The sequence below is a fragment of the Lagopus muta genome, chromosome 3 (genome assembly GCF_023343835.1).
Source record: "Lagopus muta isolate bLagMut1 chromosome 3, bLagMut1 primary, whole genome shotgun sequence".
NCBI lineage: Eukaryota > Metazoa > Chordata > Aves > Galliformes > Phasianidae > Lagopus > Lagopus muta.
Window position 1 is genome coordinate 12,117,616 of NC_064435.1, and position 20,204 is coordinate 12,137,819.

A 20,204-nucleotide genomic window follows, 5' to 3' on the forward strand; every position below is an offset into this window, starting at 1 on the left:
AATACCTTTTTCTGTTTATTTTCTTAAATTTTCTATTCAGCATTAGACTTCCTCATTTTTCTCCAGCAGAAGATGGTCTATGAGGCTAAATCCTGTAACTTAAAGCTTTTTAAGAGAGAATTAAGTGCTTTACTAACAAGTCTTGATATCAAATCCATGCTTGTGTGAAAGCGAGAGCGTGGAGCGTATTGCTAAAGAGCAACCTGGTGATTCATCTGTTAACTCCTTCTGGGCAGAAGTTGCTTGTTTGAGCCCAGTTTGCTCTAATACCCTGTTTGTCTGCTAGCAGTTTTGGAAAGGTCCTTTTGGGGCAGTACATGCTCTTCTGCAGGTGTACATCTGAGGTATCTGCATTATTCATTTATTTTGTTGCCTTGGGAAATTTTGTCGGAGCACAAAACTTCAGGTCCTGCCAGGACCTTAACCCAACTTTAACTATTTGTGTTGTCTTGTACATGAAATGTTTTGGTTAGGTAAGAGGAGTTGTTTGTTCTAGGGATGATGGTTGTAATAGCTTCTCTTCACAATGTTTTTTTTTTCCTATCTGAATCGTTTTTTATTGCAGAGGATGTCTGTTCTATGGTCCACCAGGAACTGGAAAGACCCTGGTTGCACGAGCCCTTGCGAATGAGTGCAGCCAGGGGAACAGGAGAGTGGCTTTTTTCATGAGGAAAGGTGCAGACTGCCTCAGCAAATGGGTCGGAGAGTCTGAAAGGCAACTTCATTTATTATTTGATCAGGTAAGATTGAAATATGCAGTATATTCCATTCCCAGTTGAAACTGATTTTCTGTGATTAACATTATTAAGAGCATCCTCTTTTGGGTACTTCGTTAGGGTTGTTGGTGGCTTTTTTCCCCACTGAAATAGGAATGTCAGCGTTTGCTTTTTCAGTGCCTCCATAATTTGGATCAGAGACTTGAAATGGGAAAAGATCAAAATGAGAAAAGCTTTCAAAGCAAAAAAATTTCCTCCCACCAGAACAGCCGCAGAGAAGGCTGCAAGAGGCAAAAGATGATGGCTTTAGATCAGAGGGAAACAGATGCTGTCTGAAAGCAGGGTTCTTTAAATTCATAGAGGAGGCTTGCTTCCACAACCTGTAATTGAATTAAGTTCTGCTTGTTCTTTATGGCTGCCAAATAGCTGTAACAACTACTGGAATGATTTGTTTCCTGTCACCTGGTCACGGTAGGTTGATGTAGACTGATGCTTTCTGTTACTTATGTCAGATACTCCAAGTCAACAAGTAGAGATCCCTGATGTTACTCTAAAAAAAATCTAGTTGCAGTGACATGCCAACCATAATGTCTTTCATGTGTTTTCTCTTGAAACAGTGCTGTTTTACACTTACAGTATTACTGATTTTCACTCTAGGCATATCGCATGAGGCCTTCAATTATTTTCCTCGATGAGATTGATGGTCTTGCTCCTGTCCGGTCCAGTAAGCAAGACCAGATTCATAGGTATTATGTTTTCTATGTCTACGTAGAATCTGCTGGGAGTGGGAGGGGCGATGCTGACCACTTTGTATTCCTCATTAATTTATCCTGAAAACCTGTAGCTCGGTGCTCCTGAACTTGAGATTATTTGAGACAACAGTTGAAAACAGTTCACTTGCTCAATACTAGCACAAGGTCTGTGTTACCTTACCTATTTTTGTCTGTCTTAAAATGAGTCACTGATGAGCATCATCAACAGAATTGTGTCCTTTTTTGAGTACTCACTGGAGAAAGTAATAGAATCAAAGAATTGCTCAGGTGGGAGAAGACCTTTGAGATCATAAAGTCCAAACACAACCTAATTATACTACCCTAACTAACAGCCCATTGCAAAATCAAGTCCCTGAGCACCACATTCAAATGGCTTTTAAACACGTTCAGGGATGCAGACTCAGCACCTCCCTAGGGAGCCTATTCCAGCGCTTTACAACCCTTTCAGTAAAGATATCCAACCTAAACCTCCCCTGGTGCAACTTGAGGCCATTTCCCCTCATCCTGTCACCTGCCACCAGTGAGAAGAGACCAACCCCACTCACTGCAATCACCTTTCGGATATTTGAGAAGAGCCATAAGGTCTCCACTCCACCTCCTCTTCCCCAGGCTAAATGGCCCCAGTTTCTTTAACTAGCTTCTCATAGGCCATGTTCTCCAAGCCCTTCACAAGCCTACTTGGCTTTCTTTAGACCTGTTTCAGCAAGCTCAGTGTCCTTTCTGTATTGAGGTGCCCAAAGCTGAACACAACACTAAGTCATGTGGATTGTATCAAAACTTACTGAACCGGGGAATAAAAATTGTATTTTTTCCATCAGCTCCATCGTATCAACGCTTCTGGCACTCATGGATGGGTTAGACAGCAGAGGGGAGGTGGTTGTCATCGGTGCGACCAACCGACTGGATGCCATCGATCCTGCCTTACGAAGACCTGGACGCTTTGACCGCGAATTCTTCTTTGGCCTCCCAAATAAAGAGGTCAGAAAGTAAATACAACCTTAATGCTAATGTGACAAAGTCGGATTTCATAGCAAAAAGTTGTGCAGATTGGATGAAAGGCTGATATCTGGAGACACTTCCATACTGTGCAGAGCAAATCTGCTGCTGAATACATATGATGACAACTTCAACAAGTAGTTCACTCTACATTATTTTTGGTTTCACTGTGACTAGTCAAGAAAAACAGGATGTTGCTTGTCACTGGCATGTTTTAAGAAGGAATGAAAATGCAAATTGGCTTTAAACTATTGTTCTCATCTTGAAGGTGAAGGAAGTGGTGTACATCCTCAATAATTACTTTTTGCTTGCATAAAAACTTGTATCATGACTGGTGATGGAATGTATTTGGAGCTTTCCCAAAGTTGTTTTGTTTGCTTACTTACTTAATCTGCTTGGGCATTTTCACCTTGAAATTCTGCTCTTGGTCTCAGTAATTCACTTATGAGTGGATGGAGGCGTACTTCATTAGATTGTTCTAATTGGGAGTTACCTATAATAGCTGACATTCTTACTGCTTCATATTGACAGAGGCTTGGGTGAAGATGTGAAGTGCGCTGCAGAGGGGAAGGGCTTGGGAAGCTTCTAGTTCAGTGGCAGTGATTAACCAAGGTTACAACTGGTGTCCAGTTTGAGTCATAGTTATTTTCTTTACAGAAATTGCAGCAGCTTGAAGAGTGGTACTAGAATTACTTTACTTGAATGAACTGACAGAAAAGCAAGTGCAGTGAACTGATGGGACTGTCACCATGAAATTTTCCAAATTTAAGAGAAATTTCTTGGAGGGAGAAAATAAAAAATGCTTTTCATGATAGTTTTTCTTTTCTATGCTTTTTTGCTGAAGATCATTAGGTCACGTATTTTGGAAACTTTCATGTAAGCCAGAATTGCCCTTTCTTTAACTGCAGGTTCTCAGAAAAAAAGATAAATAAACTTAGAATTATTAGATTTCCTGCTTGAAAATGAACATATTAAATTAACTATAGAATGGTTTGGGTTGGGAATGATCTAAAGATCATCTACTTGCAATCCCCTTGCTATAGGCAGGGACACCTCCCTCTAAACCAGGCTGCTCAAAACCCCATCCAGCCTGGCATTAAACATCTCCAGGGAGGGAGCATCCACAACCTCACTGCGCAACCTGTTCCAGTGTCTCACCACCCTCACAGTGAAGAATTTCTTCCTACTATCTAGTCTAAATCTATGCTCTACCAGATTAAACCCATTTCCCCTTGTCATGTCACTCCTTCTCCCTATAAGAAGTCCCTCCCCAGCTTTCCTGTAGACCTTCTTCAGGTGCTAAAAGATCTCCCTGGAGACTTCTCTATGCTGAAAAGCCTCAGTTCTTCCAGCCTGTCCTCATAGAGGAGGGAGATGCTTTAGCCCTCTGATTGTCTTTGTGGCCCTCTGGACTTGCTCCAGCAGCTCAGTGTCCTTCTTGTGTTGGCGCCCCAGAACTGGACACAATACTCCAGGTGGGGTCTCACAAAAGCAGAGCAGAGGGGCAGAGTCACCCCTCTCAACCTGCTGGTTGCACTTCTTTCAATGCATGCCAGTATACAAATGGCCTTCTGGGCTGCAAGTGTGCATTGCGAGCTCACGTTGAGTCCTTCATCAACAAACACTCCCAAATCCTTCTCTGCTCTCAAGCCATTCTCCACCCAGCCTGTATTTGTACTTGGGACTGCCCCAACCCAGGTGCAGGGCCCTGTGCTTGGCCTTGTTGAACTTCATGAGGTTGGCATGGGCCCACCTTTTAAGCCTGTCCAGGTCCCTGTGGATGGCATCCTTTCCCTCTATCGTGTCAACTGCACCAAACGTTTAGCAGATAAGCAAACTGTTTGTAGTATTATGAAGCTTTTGAGGGAGTGTTGTTTCTTTTGTTGTTGCTGTTTTTAGAAAAACATAGGACAAAATGAAATGCAACAATTTTTTGTTCCCAGGCTAGAAAAGAAATTTTCAAGATCCATACCCGTGACTGGACTCCTAAGCTGCTGGACACCTTTATAGATGAGCTTGCTACAGAATGTGTTGGTAAGACTGAAAACAAAACGTGTTAGTGGCTGTGACTGAGTTCCAAGGAGTCTTATCTTGTACCCAGCGGTACCCAAGCTGCTGTGCTGTGCTGCAGAACCAGTCCATGAGGCAGCTGGCGTGCCTTCGCAGCAGTCAAAATTAGCTGCTTTCATCTGCATCCCTGTTGTTGTTGTTGTCATTGTTGTCTCAGAACATTTAATGGGTTTGAGGCATCTTGCCCCAGAACAAAGTTGGGATTAGGAAACTGTTTCACAGGCCTTGGATACCAGGCAGTCAGTCACAGAACAAATCTTCCCTGCTGTGCAGTAATAGCTTAAATTCTCTGTTAACCCACTTGTTTTTCGGACTGCGAATTCTTTAAATGTTGCATCTTGGAAACCTGGACTTTGGCTCATGTTTTTGCCTGAGACTGATGTAACACTTAATTCTTTGTTTATTTAGGGTACTGCGGAGCTGACATAAAATCTTTGTGTGCTGAGGCTGCTCTCTGTGCCCTCCGCCGACGCTATCCTCAGATCTACTCCAGTAGTGAGAAATTGCAACTCGATGTCAATTCTATTAAAATAAAAGCGGAAGATTTTATGATGGCTATGGAGAAAATCATTCCGGCGTCACGGAGGGCTGTGCCATCACCGGGCCAAGCACTGTCACCTATTATGGCACCACTCCTAGGAAATACGCTCTCGAGAATCTTACAAGCCCTGCAAAGGGTATTTCCTCATGCAGAGCTTGCACTGAAGAAGGACCAGCAGCAAGGTATAACAACAGGATCCACTTTAAGATTTTGCCAAAGCAAAAGCTTCTGATTTGTGCAGTCAGTGTACACAAACACTTCAGATGTAACAGTGATAGAATTTTATGCTTTGTGTGTGCATGCTTTTATTACAGGAGTAACTGGTGGAATATAATGCATAGCATTTATTCTGGATTCTAAAGTGAAATGTGAGATGGAAGTACTGAAGGGCTCGATACATAGGAGAGCAGTACACGTTCTCTGCTAAAGCATCCTGTTTCCAACAGTTGCTAACATATTTAGCATTTGTAGAGACAGAGATAAGTATTGAAGCGTAAGGCTCGTTCCAGTCCTGGTTAATGGAGATCCCTTTAGAGTGACGTGCTGATTTCTGGAGAATGTTCTACTAGTGTTACTCTCAGCAGAGCTGGTAGTTTCATTTGCTTTGGTAAAACAGAAGCAGAAAGGGTAGGGGATTGGTAATTGCCCTGCCGTTCTGTTGCCTTCCTTCCATTATTTTCTCCTTCAGTTATCTTTAAGGATCCTTAATTAGATAGAAGATGGGTTTGTCACTGTCATGATTTATTAGTCCTAGACCAGGGGGTCTGTGGCCACCACATCCTTAATCTCCATGTTTCCACTGTGAGAACCTGCTCCAGGAAGTAATAGCCTTCTTGGATTTTTTAGCTATTTCACAACTACACAAATTGTTCCTAATTATATTTATTCTATGGGGAAAAGAATGAACAACTGAGAAACATACCTTCTACATGTTGTGGAACTTAAAGGAGCAGCACTGCAGAGATGTGCAGCCTCCATAGATCAGTAGCAGGATGATCTCTGGGAAATAACAGTCAGCATGTGACCTGAAATGAAGAAGGGGTTTTGACATTGATTTTGAAGCTGAAGAGCAAGAGCAAGAGGTACAGAGCGTTTAGGAAAAAATAACAAGCCTCTTTTGTCTTTCAGGCAATTTAAATCCTTTCTTAAAAGGTGATACATTTGACAGAAATTATGAATCCCCCTCAATCTTTGAAGAGAATGTAACAGATACAACGATTTGCAGGCCGCAGGAAAAATTCCTTGATTTTAGTAGGTAAATGTCTGTTCCAATTGCATTTAAATTCTACTTTTTCAGCAGTTTTGGCTGTTACAAATATGGGGGGTGGTAGATGTTGAAGTAGAATCAAATGTGTGTGTTGAGGGGGTGATAGTTATTTGCAAGAAGTAAGCATGAAGGTACTGAACTTCTAATAAAATGCATTGCTAGAACTGATCAAATTCAAAACTGAAAAAATCAGCTTTCTTTACCTAAGCCAAGTGATCCTCAGGCTATTAGAGCATGTTGATTTAGAATACTCAAAACCATGGAACTCTATCTGTCATCTCAGCTTTAAAAGCCTGTGTGGATTTGTGCAGCCCTCTTGCCCATCTGTTTTCCAGGACTGTTAAACCAGTAGCAAATTACGTAGCAGGAACTCAAAACTGTTTTTGCTACCATTCGGCCACTGACTTCTGTTAATGTTCTCATGTGGAAGTCAAGCCCACAGCTCAGATGTTAGATGATGTTATTGCAGCCAAATCAAACTTTTTTCTTCTCAATCCTATTGCTGCGTTGTTCAGAACATTTTCTGCCCTATAAAGAAATATTTTGTTTGTATGTAATATACTGCTGTAATTCAAGGAGTCCAACTCTGTGCTCCATTAGATATGGCCAATGTATTTCAGTGCCCACACCCACTCTTTTCTAACAGCGTTGCTCTGCTCCTTTCTTCCTACCTCCTCCAGTAATTATGGCCATGTCAGCTAAATTTGACAGAGGTAGTCAAAACTCAATAACTTGAATGAGAGCCCTACTGAAGGTTAGTGTCTGGCTGACAGTGACATCCAGATGGGTGTGTGCTGGAAGTTGTTGTGCTACTTCATCTCAGGTAACTAGCCAGTTGTCAGGTGTGTATTTAGCTGGACAACCTCCATGCACAAATTTAGGAGCCATTAATTAAAAGAGCAAGATGAGTGGCAGATATGACAGGGATTAGTAGGATTTTTTAGGGGGCAGTATACAGTTTGTAAGAACATGGGTTTTGATAGACTTCCTGGTCACAGAACTTGACTTGCTGGAATATGAAGAGTACTGTAAATATATGCATATGTAGAAAAGAAATACTTTGAACATCTTTGTGTCTATTTCTTTTTTCTTTTTTTTTTTTTACTATTCTTTTTCTAGGAAAGCTTACTGGCAGCCTACATCCTGCAGGCCACATCTGCTGTTAGCAGGAAAGGCAGGATATGGCCAGGCATCCCACTTGGCACCTGCTGTTTTGCATGCTCTGGAAATGTTTCCAGTTCATACTCTGGACATGTCAGTTTTATTTGTTAACACGTCATCACCTGAAGAGACATGTGCACAGGTATCTTTTTTTTTTTACTCTTTAATCTCACAATCTCATTAATTAATGTAAACAGTCAATTGAGTTGCAAGATGAGCAAAATTCATTGCTAGTGGCAGTGGCATTATTGTTCTGTTCATGTCTGAAAAATCACCTTTTTTTTCTTTTAATCTAGTCCTACACAGTAGGAATGTTGTACATGGCCGTAGTTTTCACTGCAAATTTAACAGTAAGAATGCAATTCAGGAATCTGAAAGATGCTGCTAACAATCCTCTCTCTGTGGCAGGAAATCCTGCTCATCTCAATAGGATTCAGAAAGTAATTTTCATTACCTTCTAAGACTGTGCTCCCAGTAGATGGCTCTGCATCAGACTGCATATTCTGCAGTTCTGTATCCTTTGTTGTTGTTGTTATATTTGTAAGGCAACCAATGTTTCAGGGAAGTGTCTGGGTTTTTTGTTGATAGTTTTCTATGTTTGTTACACGTCCATCTTATGTTTTGTGCTGCTGCAGTACATGCAATAAGTGCCTTAAAAATCACAACACCTACATTTGTACAGTGGAGAAGTTTTTCTTAACTAGAAGAAACAAACAGATCCTAGAGCCAATTTGATTTCAGGCAAAAAATCTGTTGTTGGGAGTCACTTTTCTTCTTTCTTAGAAGCATTTGAGAGCAGTACAAGTAAGGACAGGCATGATATGTGACTGGTTACTCCTTTGTCCCACGTTTCCTTTTTTGTTGTGTGATGGCTGTGTCCGTGGCCATAGAACCATGGTGTCAAGTCACTGCCTGGATATACGCTTCCCATCTTGCAGCTGGTGCAACCTGAATGCTGATAGCATGAAAGAGTGCCCAGAGAAATGTGTCGTGTAAGGATGCTTGCCATGTGGTAGATGCATGTCCTCTTGTGTGCTGTGCCATATGTGGGCAGTGGCTTGTTGGACTTCCTGAGCTTGTTGTCTGATCTGATGAATCCTTTGCTAAGGAGAAACTGAGTTACAGAACCATTTGTTCAGGCTGAAGACCTCACAAAAACGTACCAGAAAATATGAATTAAAACTAGGATTCTTTTGCAGTGCAGCCCTCATCTTTTCACCTAAGCCTTTGTTTCTTCAGACTGTGCTGCAGACTGACTTGGATATGTGTCTACTCTGAATTGAAAGTGGTGCAGCCACAATCATGTAGGAATTGAGCTAGACTCAAACAGCTTGCTGAGGGGTTAGGCTTGGTTCTTCTGGCACGCCACCACACTGCTTGAGTTGCAAGGCTCTTTTGGAGTTCTCTCGTACCTAAGAAGTTTTGAATAAAGGCAGATTCAGGTCTGATTCTGTCTGTGTAGCAATGATGTATATTGGAGCAAAAGTAGCAATTTTGCCCTCTTAGTGGTTCTTTAGTTAGTTTGTTTTGATGGTTTGGCTTTGTGTACATGCATTTCCTAGGATAGTTTGATGGATACGTAGACTTATGGATTAGCAGCCTATTCTACATGGTTGAGTTGTCTCATCCAACCTTTTGTTTTGCTAGTTGATCCGAGAAGCTCAGAGGACAGCACCAAGCATAATTTATATCCCACACATCCATTTGTGGTGGGACAGTGTTGGAGCTACGCTGAAAGCTACCTTTCTATCACTAATTCGGAACATTCCAACATTTGCTCCAGTCTTGCTGCTTGCAACATCAGATGTCTGTCACACTGCTCTCCCGGCTGAGGTATTTCTGTCAATGCTTCTCTTAACTCTTCATTCAGTTTCTTGTTGTTTGAGGAACACTTGAGGCATTGGAGTACTGTGCTTTCTGAAAATGCATACTGTCATGATTTAGGCTCCCTAACAAATCCCTTCAAATTTGCTTAGAATGAAAATGCTGAAAGCATTTGCCTCAAGTGTTTTTTGAGTCAAATGACCAACTTTGACCCAGTATTTCCCCTCCTTCTCACAAGCAGGTAAGGTAAATTTACTTCAGACAATAATTTGAGTGACTGCAAGGCAGTTGGGTATCTACTTTGTCCAGACTGTGCAGTCCCTACAATGGAGGTAGCAAAAATATATTTTTAGTGAGAACATTTCTTGTGATGTACTGCCATTGCATAGTAGGGTGGATGAAATGCTAGTAATTAAATGTAATTTAGAATAAGTTAAGATTGCAACACTTCTAGGAAAAAAAATCCATCCCTTTCTTTGTAAAGGCTAAAGATTCAAATCGGAAGCTGAGTTCCAACTTCTTTCTAAGTAACTTTGAAATCCAACTTTTATTGTATTTCTAACTGAACTTCAATAAGCGTACATGTGCTTACTGATGAATCCTTTGCAGACTTCTAAGAGTCTGCATTCAAGTGTTCAGAATGGAAATGTGCTGTTTTCACTCTGATTCCTTTGTCTCAGTGCTTCAAGGGGAAGACGGTATTGCCTCGATGTGTTTGTTAGGAAATGCTTTGGGATTGCTTAAGTTTCCACAGAAGTTTTTATACTGGTAAATCAATTCCTTCTAAGATAATATTGAAATTCTTTCCCTACCTCTTGATAGTAAAGATAGAAAAATAGACTGCACCTTAGAAGCGTGCAAATTGAGACCTTATTTAAATACAGAAATAAAAACTTATTAGAAAGCTCTCTCTGGTCTACTGAACTGAATCCTTTCTCTTCCTTCTCTAGCTACTATGCAGGTTAGAATTAAAGGGCAGCAAGGGAAGTCAGTACAAAGTGAGTGGTCTTAGATGTTGTGAATGTCACAACGTTACCAGTTTATCCTACAGTTTTCTCTTCGTGCTTTAGGTACAAACATTGTTTAACAGTGATTTTGGAGAAGTTTTCAATATCCAATCTCCCAGTGAGGATGAAAGAAAACATTTTTTTGAGGACTTGATCTTGAATCAAGCTGCTAAACCTCCCGCTTCAAGAAGGAAAGCAGGTGAGGATATTCGACATCTGAAACTTTCCTAACTGCAAGTTACTAGCTGTTCAGTATTTGCTTGGGTGGCAGTTTTCTATCAGTACTTATTGCATGTGCTTGTATTTGAGTACCTGACATTGGCTAAAATTTTCTGATTAATTGAAGCTGGGCAGACATTGGAAGTATTGCCTGTAGCACCACCACCTGAACCTCGACCTCTGACAGAGGAAGAAATGAAGTGTCTGGAGGAGCAGGAGAAAAATACCTTGCGTGAACTTCGAATTTTCTTGAGGGATGTTACTCACAGACTTGCCATCGACAGACGTTTCAAGGCCTTCACAAAGCCTGTTGACCCAGAGGAGGTAAAGTGATGTTGATCTATAATGCCATTTCATCTATGTGTGCGTGTAATTTCTCAGTGCTCGTGAGCTCTGTATAGGAAGGTTTCTCCTTGTTTTAAGGACTGTACTCTTAGTGATATTGCAAGAAGCAAGAAGAGCTTTTACTTTTGCTGATTTCTTTAGGCTCTCAGCTGTCTGTTGTTTGAATATTCAGTCAAAGCTTTATTTCTGTTCTAAAACATCAGATCAAAAGCCAACACAGTTTGCTTTTCAAAAGATTTTTGATAAGACACACCATAGCACTGGAAAACATAGAGGCATCTTTCTTTATAATGACAAATGTTGTTTATGGGAGTATTTTAATAAGGCCTAGAGCACTTCTGTGGACTGCCCATTGTTTCTGTGGGAACAGGAGTAGAAGCAGCAGTTTGTAAAATAGTTTTGAGATTCTGTTCTCTGTTTCATCAGGGAATACTCAGTATGAGATCATCCGTAAGTGTTGTGTGGTTTCTTCTTTCTCCCATGTACTTCTTAGGTCCCCTTATCTCCTTTAGTGACTGCATAAGTCTAAATCAGGGGTGTATCATTACAAGTCACCTGTAGTTTTCATAGAGCTGTGTACCAGCAAAGTCCTGTTCCCTTAGGGATCTGCTGACTTTTCCCCTACGTTCCTGAGGTGTGAATAATCTAAACAAATATATATGTCCTCATCTCAACTAGTCATTAGGCTCCTCTTACAGTCTGAGTAAAACAGTCTGCACCTCTGAGTCCAGTCATCTCATTCTGAAGTAGATGCCAGCATTGACATTCATTCAGGTGCAATTCATGCAGCCTTTTTCTCACTGCCAACAACAAAGAGAATGCTGGGTGACTTCCCCAGATTTCTTTGTTGTCATTTTTCTGAGACAAAGTGAAACGAATCTGTTTTGTACTATCTGTGTGCTTCTGACCTCCCTGTTTCTTTTTCTTTATTCCATTTCCAACAAGTTATAAAGAGCCCTTCCATTTCCCGGCAGTTTGCTAGTTAATTTCAGTATCTCCTGATGTCACAAATATTCAGGGCTTTTAAGAAGTCATTTAGTTGAAGTTTTTAAAATGAAGAATTTTGGTAGATGATGTGCGAGTCCAATAAACCCTCTGAACGTTTCTGTTCCATCTGTAGGTGCCTGACTATGACACAGTTATTAAGCATCCAATGGATCTTTCAACGGTTTTATCTAAGATTGATTTGCACCAGTACCTAACTGCAGGAGATTTCCTGGAAGACATTGATCTCATCTGTAGTAATGCCTTAGAATATAACCCGGATAAAGACCCTGCAGGTGAGTTAGCACTTTTGATCCTTGTAAAATGCATAGATGGATCAATGGTGTGCGTAGGCGATAGACTGCATCAGATCCTTTTTAACATCCATGGACAGCATTGCTTGTCAGATTGTAGATTTTGTGGCACTTAACTGCTTGGATGTGGAATGTAAGTGTTAATGTAAATAAAAGTATTCCCTGAGATATCCTTTTTCAGAAACTACCAATGCAGAGCAACTTTTTTCTCTGTGATCAAGAGTTTCACTGCCTGACTAAGTTCTGCCTGTAAAATTTCAGATCGTCTCATTAGGCACAGAGCTTGTAGTTTGAAAGACACTGCATATTCCATTGTGAAGGAAGAGATAGATGAAGATTTAGAACAGCGTTGTGAAGAAATTAAAGAGTCTCGTAAGAAAAGAGGTATGTGTTTGAAGGGTCAGGATTTTAAGTCTCGTCTCTGTATTTGTAACTGAAAATGCAAGACAGACTTCTTTGCTTTCTGTTCTTTATCGCAAGGTTGCAGCTCTTCAGAATATGCTCCAGATTTCTACACAGTGATGGCAAAGGAAAACTCTGCTCCTGGATGTAAGAAAACAGATGCCGAGTGCAGTGACAAAACAAAGATGACAGTGACACCTGTAGATGCCAGTACACCTGTCTCCAAGGGCAAGTTGCAATTTATTCAGACTTTCTGGGTGAACTTGCCAGTGTCACTGATACTATCTCCTGTGTTATTGTGACATAAAGAGTCAGGCATCAGAGAAACCTGTCACGCCAGTGGTTTTATGTTTTTGAATTTACTTCAAAAAATGAGATAAATCCAGAGGTCATCCACCAGTACGGTTATGAATTAAAGTTCAAATAAAAAGTTGGCCTACCAGTATAAAACACTGGTCTTGATGACTGAACTGACGTTGAGTGGCTCCCAAATTGCTAATTCTTGGTATCATGGTTTCTGAATACTCAGCTAGTTTTCAATGATGCAAAAGAGCATCTTCCTTCTCTCCTCCCTTCTGTCCCCAGAATGCTAAAATACTTGCTACCCCTTTACTGTTATTTCCAACTGAAGGGTGAAAGTGAAGAAAAAGTGAGGAGCTATAAAAATAGAGATGGAAAGGGAGCAGTCATTATTTCTTCCTGCTCCTTTGAGTAGGGCACGAAGAGACTTTGGCTTCTTTCCATCGGAACACATGACATGTTGTAAAGATTCCTGGTCTCAGGAGTGAGTGGGAATCTTGCCACCGAGTTCACTCACATTTTGTGCAATCTTACGTAAATACGAAGCACGGTGGGCTTTTCTGTTGGGCAAAACCACAAAGTTTGTTTGTAACAAGGTTAACAGAACCAGAAAGCCTATGGCGTGTCAGTCTTTACAGGCTGGTTTTTTTCTCCTTTGAATGTTGCCTTAAAGTTGTCTCTTTAATTAAACTCTTCTTAATATGTATTTAGCTTTCAAAGACTGGAGTGTGATAGCAACTTTAAAGGCTGTGTGGCTGTTTGTCTGTGTTCATGTCGTAAGATGAAGTGTCTTACCTTGCTTTTTAGAAATAATTCCTATTGAAGGGAAGAGTTGTCTGCCTGTAACATCTTGAAGATGATGATTTTGCGAATGAAATGAAGCAGTTGACTTTTAATGGGGTTGGTTCGCTATTAAAGATTGAACTTTTTTCTGAACGTAGGGAGTGTGTGCTTCAATTCCTTTGATTGGTTTCCTTGTAAGTCAAGTCAAATGAAGATGATGGATTTTGAAAGAGTTATTTTCGTAATCTTTTGGTTTGCTTTTTCTACTGTTTCTTTGTAGAGGTGTCAAAAAGAAAACGCAAAAAAAACGACTCCTCTTTTTCCACTGCAAAGAGAAGAAGGTCTTTTCAATTCAATAAAGAGAATACAATTCCCAAAGATGACCCAAATGAGAGGGACGGAGAAGATTTTCTGGCAAGCTATATTTCTAACATGGATCAGACTGAATTTGAACGCTCACAGGCTTCTACTTGGGAAGAAAGTGAAACTGTTCTTCAGGAACGGCAGACAAACAGCAATGAAAATAAAGCTGGATCAGAAAAGGAGAGAGGGGGGGTCCTTTTTGATATGGGTACATCTGCTGGTGAAAAGGAGAGTGTCGGGCTGCCTGGACACTCAGACCTGAGAAGGGAAAGTGGTGTTTGCCAAAAACCAGACTCCTCTGAAAAGCAAGAGGCAAATGGTAAGTGAAATGTCCAACAGAACATTTAGTTCCACATTCCATCTAAGGAGGATTGTATTATTTATTATTAGCCTTTGAATTCATTCTATTATTTGTGTTAAATCTCCAGAGAATCAGCAGTTTCTTCAATAGCAATGTTGCCCATGTAATGATGTAAGCCAAGCTCAAGTTTTTCTGTAGCTGCTCTCTTTTTCCTAAGATCTGTCTTTCTAATGTTACCTAACTGAAAAACAGCATTTGTTGACATTCTTTTGTTGTACGAGGAACTTTCCAGTAATGAGCAGTATCAGATTAAAAAAATGCACTTGAAGCTGTGTGGATCCAGAGTAGCATGTGGGGTAGAAGACTTGCATCCTCATGTTTGCAATGTAAGATATTTCCTAACTTGAATTCTTTTTGGAGTAGCATGAGGTGTTGTAATGGCAACATGACTGTTTCTTTTCCCTCTTTTATCCTTCTGTATTCTCTAGTGCTCTTTTTGCTCTGAATTTCTCATTTAGGCAGAGGACTGACTTTAGCTGGAAAGAAGATAGAAGCCAAGCGTTGCTCAGAGAAGGAGTTGTAACAGTGCTGTATCTGTATTTGTAGAGGGAGATTGCATCCCAGTACAGGATGCTTCATGGACACAGTATTCCAGATCAACAGAAAACATGACAGACGAAATTTGTGTCATTCCAGATCCTTGTGTAATTCCCGTGACTCGTGCAAGATGTTCTCAGACCGAACAGAGGCACATGGACATTATGACAGAATCACCTATTGTAGTGATGGTGGATTACTGTGAGCTCAAAGTACGTCTAAGTTCAATTTTGTTTAAATTGTGAAATAGGACATATTTTTGCTTTATGTACAGTTATCAATTGAGGCAGTTGTTAACCAGTGCCAATTTACACAGTTAACGGCAGGGATATATAGCACAAATCAACCTGCCATGGGCTGTGATTGATGTGTTTCCACACCTACAGCTGCTGTAGGTTTCTGTAGGTTGCTGTTTTTACTTCTGGTAAGCATTGTCTTAGGAGGCAGTTTCTCCACCTCAGTGTTAAAATTCAACCAGCCCTTTTACCTTAAAGCAGCCCACTGACAACCTGCTAGTACTGTTACTTATTAATGTTACTGCTAAGCTTCCAAAAACAGAAGAGCCAAGGATCTTTTGCTATTCTAAACTTGTATTTTTCCCATTTTTTTTTCCTCAGCAACTGCTGGATATGGTCACTGATCTAACAAAGGAGGCTGATATATTCTATTTTGAAAAATTATATGCTAAAATTTGTCAGTGTATTTATCAACATCGAGATGATTATGACAAAACCGAATTACTGAAGGTAATTTTTGTCTTATAGCATGTTCTATCACTGCTATGCAGTGTGTGTGCATTCTGGAGATCGTGCTGCTTTAGCATTACTCTTCACTGTTTTGTTGTCTGTGCGAAGACAAAAACCAAAGTAAGACTTTGTCATTTCAGTCTGGGAGGCACTTCTCCATATTGCAAAACCATTGTTAGATTTGGCATAATTGGTGGTTTCAGCAGGAAAAAGCTTGAACTTGAAGACAATGAGTCACCCACACGGCCCTTTCCAAGCAGTTAGCATTAATCTGTCAGTAGTTTTTCTTGAGAACTGACTTAAGGGTGGGGGGCTGTGAAGGGGTGCTTTTCTCAGTGTTCTGCTTCCTCTTTCACCCCTGCAGGCAGGAAGACACGGTGATACTTGGTAGATGTTCCACCCTTAAGAGCAATTAAAGTATGAAACATTAACAGGAGAGATTCTAGTGAGACTAGAGAAAAGTCTCAATTTCTAACCAGTGTGCTTGAGCATCTGTAATTGGACGTAAAGGGAGATTTCTGCCTGTGCCAGCTGTATACTAACGGGTCCAACTCTCTGATCTCTCCCTGTAAGAGAGGATTTTGGAGTTGTCAGAACTCAACAGAAATCTTCCTGAAGCACCGTGGTCCAAGTCAGGCATTCCCAGTATTGCATCAGTTTGGATGTGATGGTTGTTCAGTCTTTAGACTTAGGATCCTTGAACCCATTTGTCTTTGAGTTGCTTGTGCCTGAGAACAGATAAAATTCTTTATGCCTCTCAGTCTGCCTTGGAAAGAGGAAGCCTCTTTGTTTAGGCACCAATCATCTCTATCTCTTCTTCCACATCTGATAAAGAGTTATAACAGATGCTCTGTTCTGACTGGGAGAGTCAACAGTGTTTGGATTAAGGGAAGCCACCCTTGGAAAAGCTGCACCCTTCTCTCAGCTAGGATAACAATATGTTTTAGCTTGAGAAGGGATTTATTTAAGGGATTTATTTTATTTCAGGGCTTGAGAGCCTTTGTTACTTAACTTGTAATACTTCAAGCAAGCCATTTTCTTTTAATTTATTTTCTACCTTTTACTTGTTGATGTATTTCAGCCTGGAGAAGAGAAAGCTGTAGGATGACCTCATTGCAGCCTTTCTGTACCTAAAGGGAGCCTACAAACGGGGGTGGAGAGGGGTCAACTGCTTTGAAAGGGTAGATAATAGCAGGTCAAGGGGAAATGGTTTGAAGTTGAGGGGGGGAAAGATTGAGGTTGGATGTCAGAGGTGAGTCCTTTACCAAAAGAGTGGTGAGGTGCTGGAACAGGCTGCCCAGAGAGGCTGTGGATGCCCCATCCCTGGAGGTGTTCAAGGCCAGATTGGATGGGGCCCTGGGCAGCCTGGTCTAGTATTAAATGGGGAGGTTGGTGGCCCTGCATGGGCAGGGGGGTTTGGAGATTCATGATCCTTGAGGTCCCTTCTAACCCTGGCCATTCTGTGATTCTATGGTATAGATCCATAGAATCTCTACGTGGTAATCTCCAGTTTGGATGCATGAGGATGTATCTGAAGCTAAAGGGGATAAAAAGGCGTTGTGAGAGAGGCAGCACACTGTTTATTAGCTGTGACTAACAATTGGGTGTCATTATGAATTCTTTATTCATTTTGTGGAAAAGTAGAAAATGTTGATCAGTTTTATTTCTGCTTACTGATATTTTTGTTGTTTTTTTTTCTTATTAGGTTTTGAAGAAAGAATTTAAAGCCTTAGCACGAATGTGATCTGTGACATCCTTGATTGCTGTTCTGCAAAGTTGTTTTCGTTGGATGTTCTTCTGTTATTGTTGCGTGTAATTCAGTACTTTATGTAGATAGAACAAATATATCTTAATGTATATTTTTAATGTTCAGAAACTCTTTCTAAGTGTGTTTATTTTGTATTCTTTCCCTGTATTTGTTGATATTTTGTGATGAATAGCGAACTCAGACAGAAGGAGTACGGTCTTCTGAGATCAGTGCGTTCAGCCGTCCTCTGCAATGCACAGCACCTTAACCTCATGTTGTTTGGTTTGTGAAGTACTGCAGTCAGTGCCTTGGTCACAGTGTAGATGTGAATGTCTTCCAGATGCTTCCAGTGCCTCTTCTTAAAAGAAAAGGATGGAGAAATGGATAAGCCTATATCATCCTTTCTCAGACACATATTTTTTTCTGCAGAAATCCCTGGTGATGTATATTGTACAGCATGGTATGTGAGGGTTTTAAAACAAGTCTGATTCTGACATGTGAAATCTAATGCCTTTAGAAAACTCTCAGTGCAGTTCAGAGACTTCTTTGGTTTTGTTTTTTTAAATTGCCTGATAGCATCTCAGGTGGCTTTCCTGGAATTAACAACAGAAAGACAGTCTGGGAGAACACGTTTCCACAAAGATTTTTTGCTATGGCATATTTTCAACAATTAAAATCCCAGCTTGAGAGGCAAAGCCAGGCTTGGTATTGAAACTTCCTCACATGATGCTTGGTCTTGCTTCTAACAGTGACAATCTTTATACTGGAAAATAGTCTTTTTAATATTTATTAATTTAATGTAAATTATTAGTTGAATTAAATTTGTAAATAATGTTCTTAGTGACGAAGAGAGAATCTATTTGTCTATTTCTTAAAAATCAACTGTATTTCACCAAAAATATATGTAAGAAATATCAGAGCAAGACTCTGTTTTAGAGGTCAATTCCTCTTCAAACCAGTGGAGAAAATTAATGTGACAACTTTTTAAATTAACATAAGATGGGGGAAGGTTTTGTTTTCAAAAAACAATTGTATCGTGATGAAATATGTAGCAGTATCTGTTGCTGGTATGTCACCAAATACCTAACTGTGCAATCCCCGAGTGTGCTTTCTTATGTGTGTTGTTTCTTTCTAGTGTGTGCCAACATTTCTAAACTATGTGGGGTTTTTTTTCCTCTGGATTGTTTGGATGAGTATTAATGAGAAATGAATGTCCATTTGTTTCTTTCGATTCATTAAAAATCTTAAAAACAGTATGAGTCTGAAGACTTTAAAAGAAGTGCTTTCTGGGAGTAGCTTACCTTGTTTATGGTATATTGCTTATGCGGCAGTAGCGAAGGCAGGAGGAAGAAAAGCGTACATTCAGAATTCACACATTAATGTATATTACTTGTTCTGTAACTTGGTGAGTATCACAGATTTGTTTGGGGTGTGCATGTGGTTTGCTGAGCTCATTCTCTGAGTGACTTTGTTGGAAATGTCTTTGTAATGGAGATGGAGTGGAGAAATCCCCAGTCTTGTCTGTAAGAGTTTCTGAGCTGCATACAACGCACTCTTGTGCTTCCCAGGTTCTGCTCATCCCTTATCACCATACAATCGTATGCAGTCAGCTCTCTGCATGGCAGCTCGAAGATTTCATCCTTACAAGGAGTGACTGGAAAGGAAGAACCAGGAGCATTCCTCTCACACAAACTTGATCTTCAGGCTATGCGCAAACATCTCCTGTTGTTCATCTCAATAACAAAGCACACTTCTACAGTTTTAGAAACTTAGAAGCCTCACTGTGCCATGAGTTGTTCCCTGTTACTGTAAGCGGTTCCCACGAGCCACTTTCTGCTTTTTCTCCTTTGGGAATCAATCACATGTAGGGTCTGAGCCAAAGCTGCAAATAGTGATGGAGGAAATGGAAAGGCTGCTCCGAAAGTCATGCCTCCTATTCTATAACGTTGGCCAACACGGTCAGAGGTGGTACAGCAGCTGAACCTGCCCACCACTGCCGTGTTACATTTTGTCGTGTGGCAGATGGCAGCAGAGGGGCAATCCGATAGAATGGTGTCTGATACGGAAGTCTGTATGAAGTAAAGGTGTGGAATTGAATTCCCGCATGTGGAAGAAATGGCACTGACATTCATGGATGCTTGCTGAATGCTTACGGACACCAAAATGGGATGTGAGCACAGGGAGGTGGTGGCTGGTGAAACGCTGAGAAACAGCAGGTGAGCTCCAGTAGTGCACATCTCTGTGAGCGCAGCGTGCAGCCGTTCACTGCTGGCAAAAATACAATAGCTGATGGTGTGGCTGTTGAAAAATAGCATTTCTTAGCTGAGAATTTGCTCTGTCCTCCGGTGTTACTGTGCTCTTTGTGTTTGTTGTCGTTTCCAAGGAAAGCAGCGGGCGGCATGACTTTCGGAGCAGCCTACATACTATGTAAGCACGGTGCGTCGCAAAGTATCTCGGTGGCAGCTAACAGCGACGTGTCCGAGACGGCTGGAGAAAGATGCCCAAGTTCCACCTCTAGCCAGAGCGCGGGGCTGTGCGGGTCGTCTCTTCCCCCGCCCGCGGCACGGCGGCTCGGGACCGCGCCGCGCCGCCGTCGCTCAGGCCCGGGCACGTGCGGAAAGCCGCGGGTGGAAGAAGCTGACGGTCGGGCACTAACTTAGCGGGCACCGCCGCGGGCCCGGACCGGCCTCCGCCGCGTGTCCGCCGCCGACGGGCGGGGCGGCGGCGGGGCGGCGAGCGGCTCCGCCC

At 41.3% G+C, this 20,204-nt stretch overlaps 1 protein-coding gene across 4 annotated transcripts in view; it reads left to right on the forward strand.

Moving 5' to 3' along the window:
* ATAD2 (ATPase family AAA domain containing 2) overlaps window positions 1–18,710 on the forward strand; it is a 34,544-nt gene extending 15,834 nt beyond the window's left edge. For all 4 annotated transcript variants that reach the window (XM_048939337.1, XM_048939338.1, XM_048939340.1 and 1 more), the window contains exons 12-28: window positions 566–740; window positions 1,374–1,462; window positions 2,308–2,467; window positions 4,429–4,519; window positions 4,964–5,278; window positions 6,225–6,351; window positions 7,483–7,666; window positions 9,172–9,357; window positions 10,419–10,554; window positions 10,702–10,898; window positions 12,040–12,199; window positions 12,479–12,601; window positions 12,698–12,847; window positions 13,983–14,384; window positions 15,063–15,175; window positions 15,581–15,709; window positions 17,415–18,710. In XM_048939337.1, the coding sequence (XP_048795294.1) occupies window positions 566–740; window positions 1,374–1,462; window positions 2,308–2,467; window positions 4,429–4,519; window positions 4,964–5,278; window positions 6,225–6,351; window positions 7,483–7,666; window positions 9,172–9,357; window positions 10,419–10,554; window positions 10,702–10,898; window positions 12,040–12,199; window positions 12,479–12,601; window positions 12,698–12,847; window positions 13,983–14,384; window positions 15,063–15,175; window positions 15,581–15,709; window positions 17,415–17,453 (2,776 nt within the window). In that variant the 3' untranslated portion in view covers window positions 17,454–18,710. The remainder of the gene's footprint in view (window positions 1–565; window positions 741–1,373; window positions 1,463–2,307; window positions 2,468–4,428; window positions 4,520–4,963; window positions 5,279–6,224; window positions 6,352–7,482; window positions 7,667–9,171; window positions 9,358–10,418; window positions 10,555–10,701; window positions 10,899–12,039; window positions 12,200–12,478; window positions 12,602–12,697; window positions 12,848–13,982; window positions 14,385–15,062; window positions 15,176–15,580; window positions 15,710–17,414) is intronic.
* The last annotated feature ends 1,494 nt before the right edge of the window (window positions 18,711–20,204 follow it).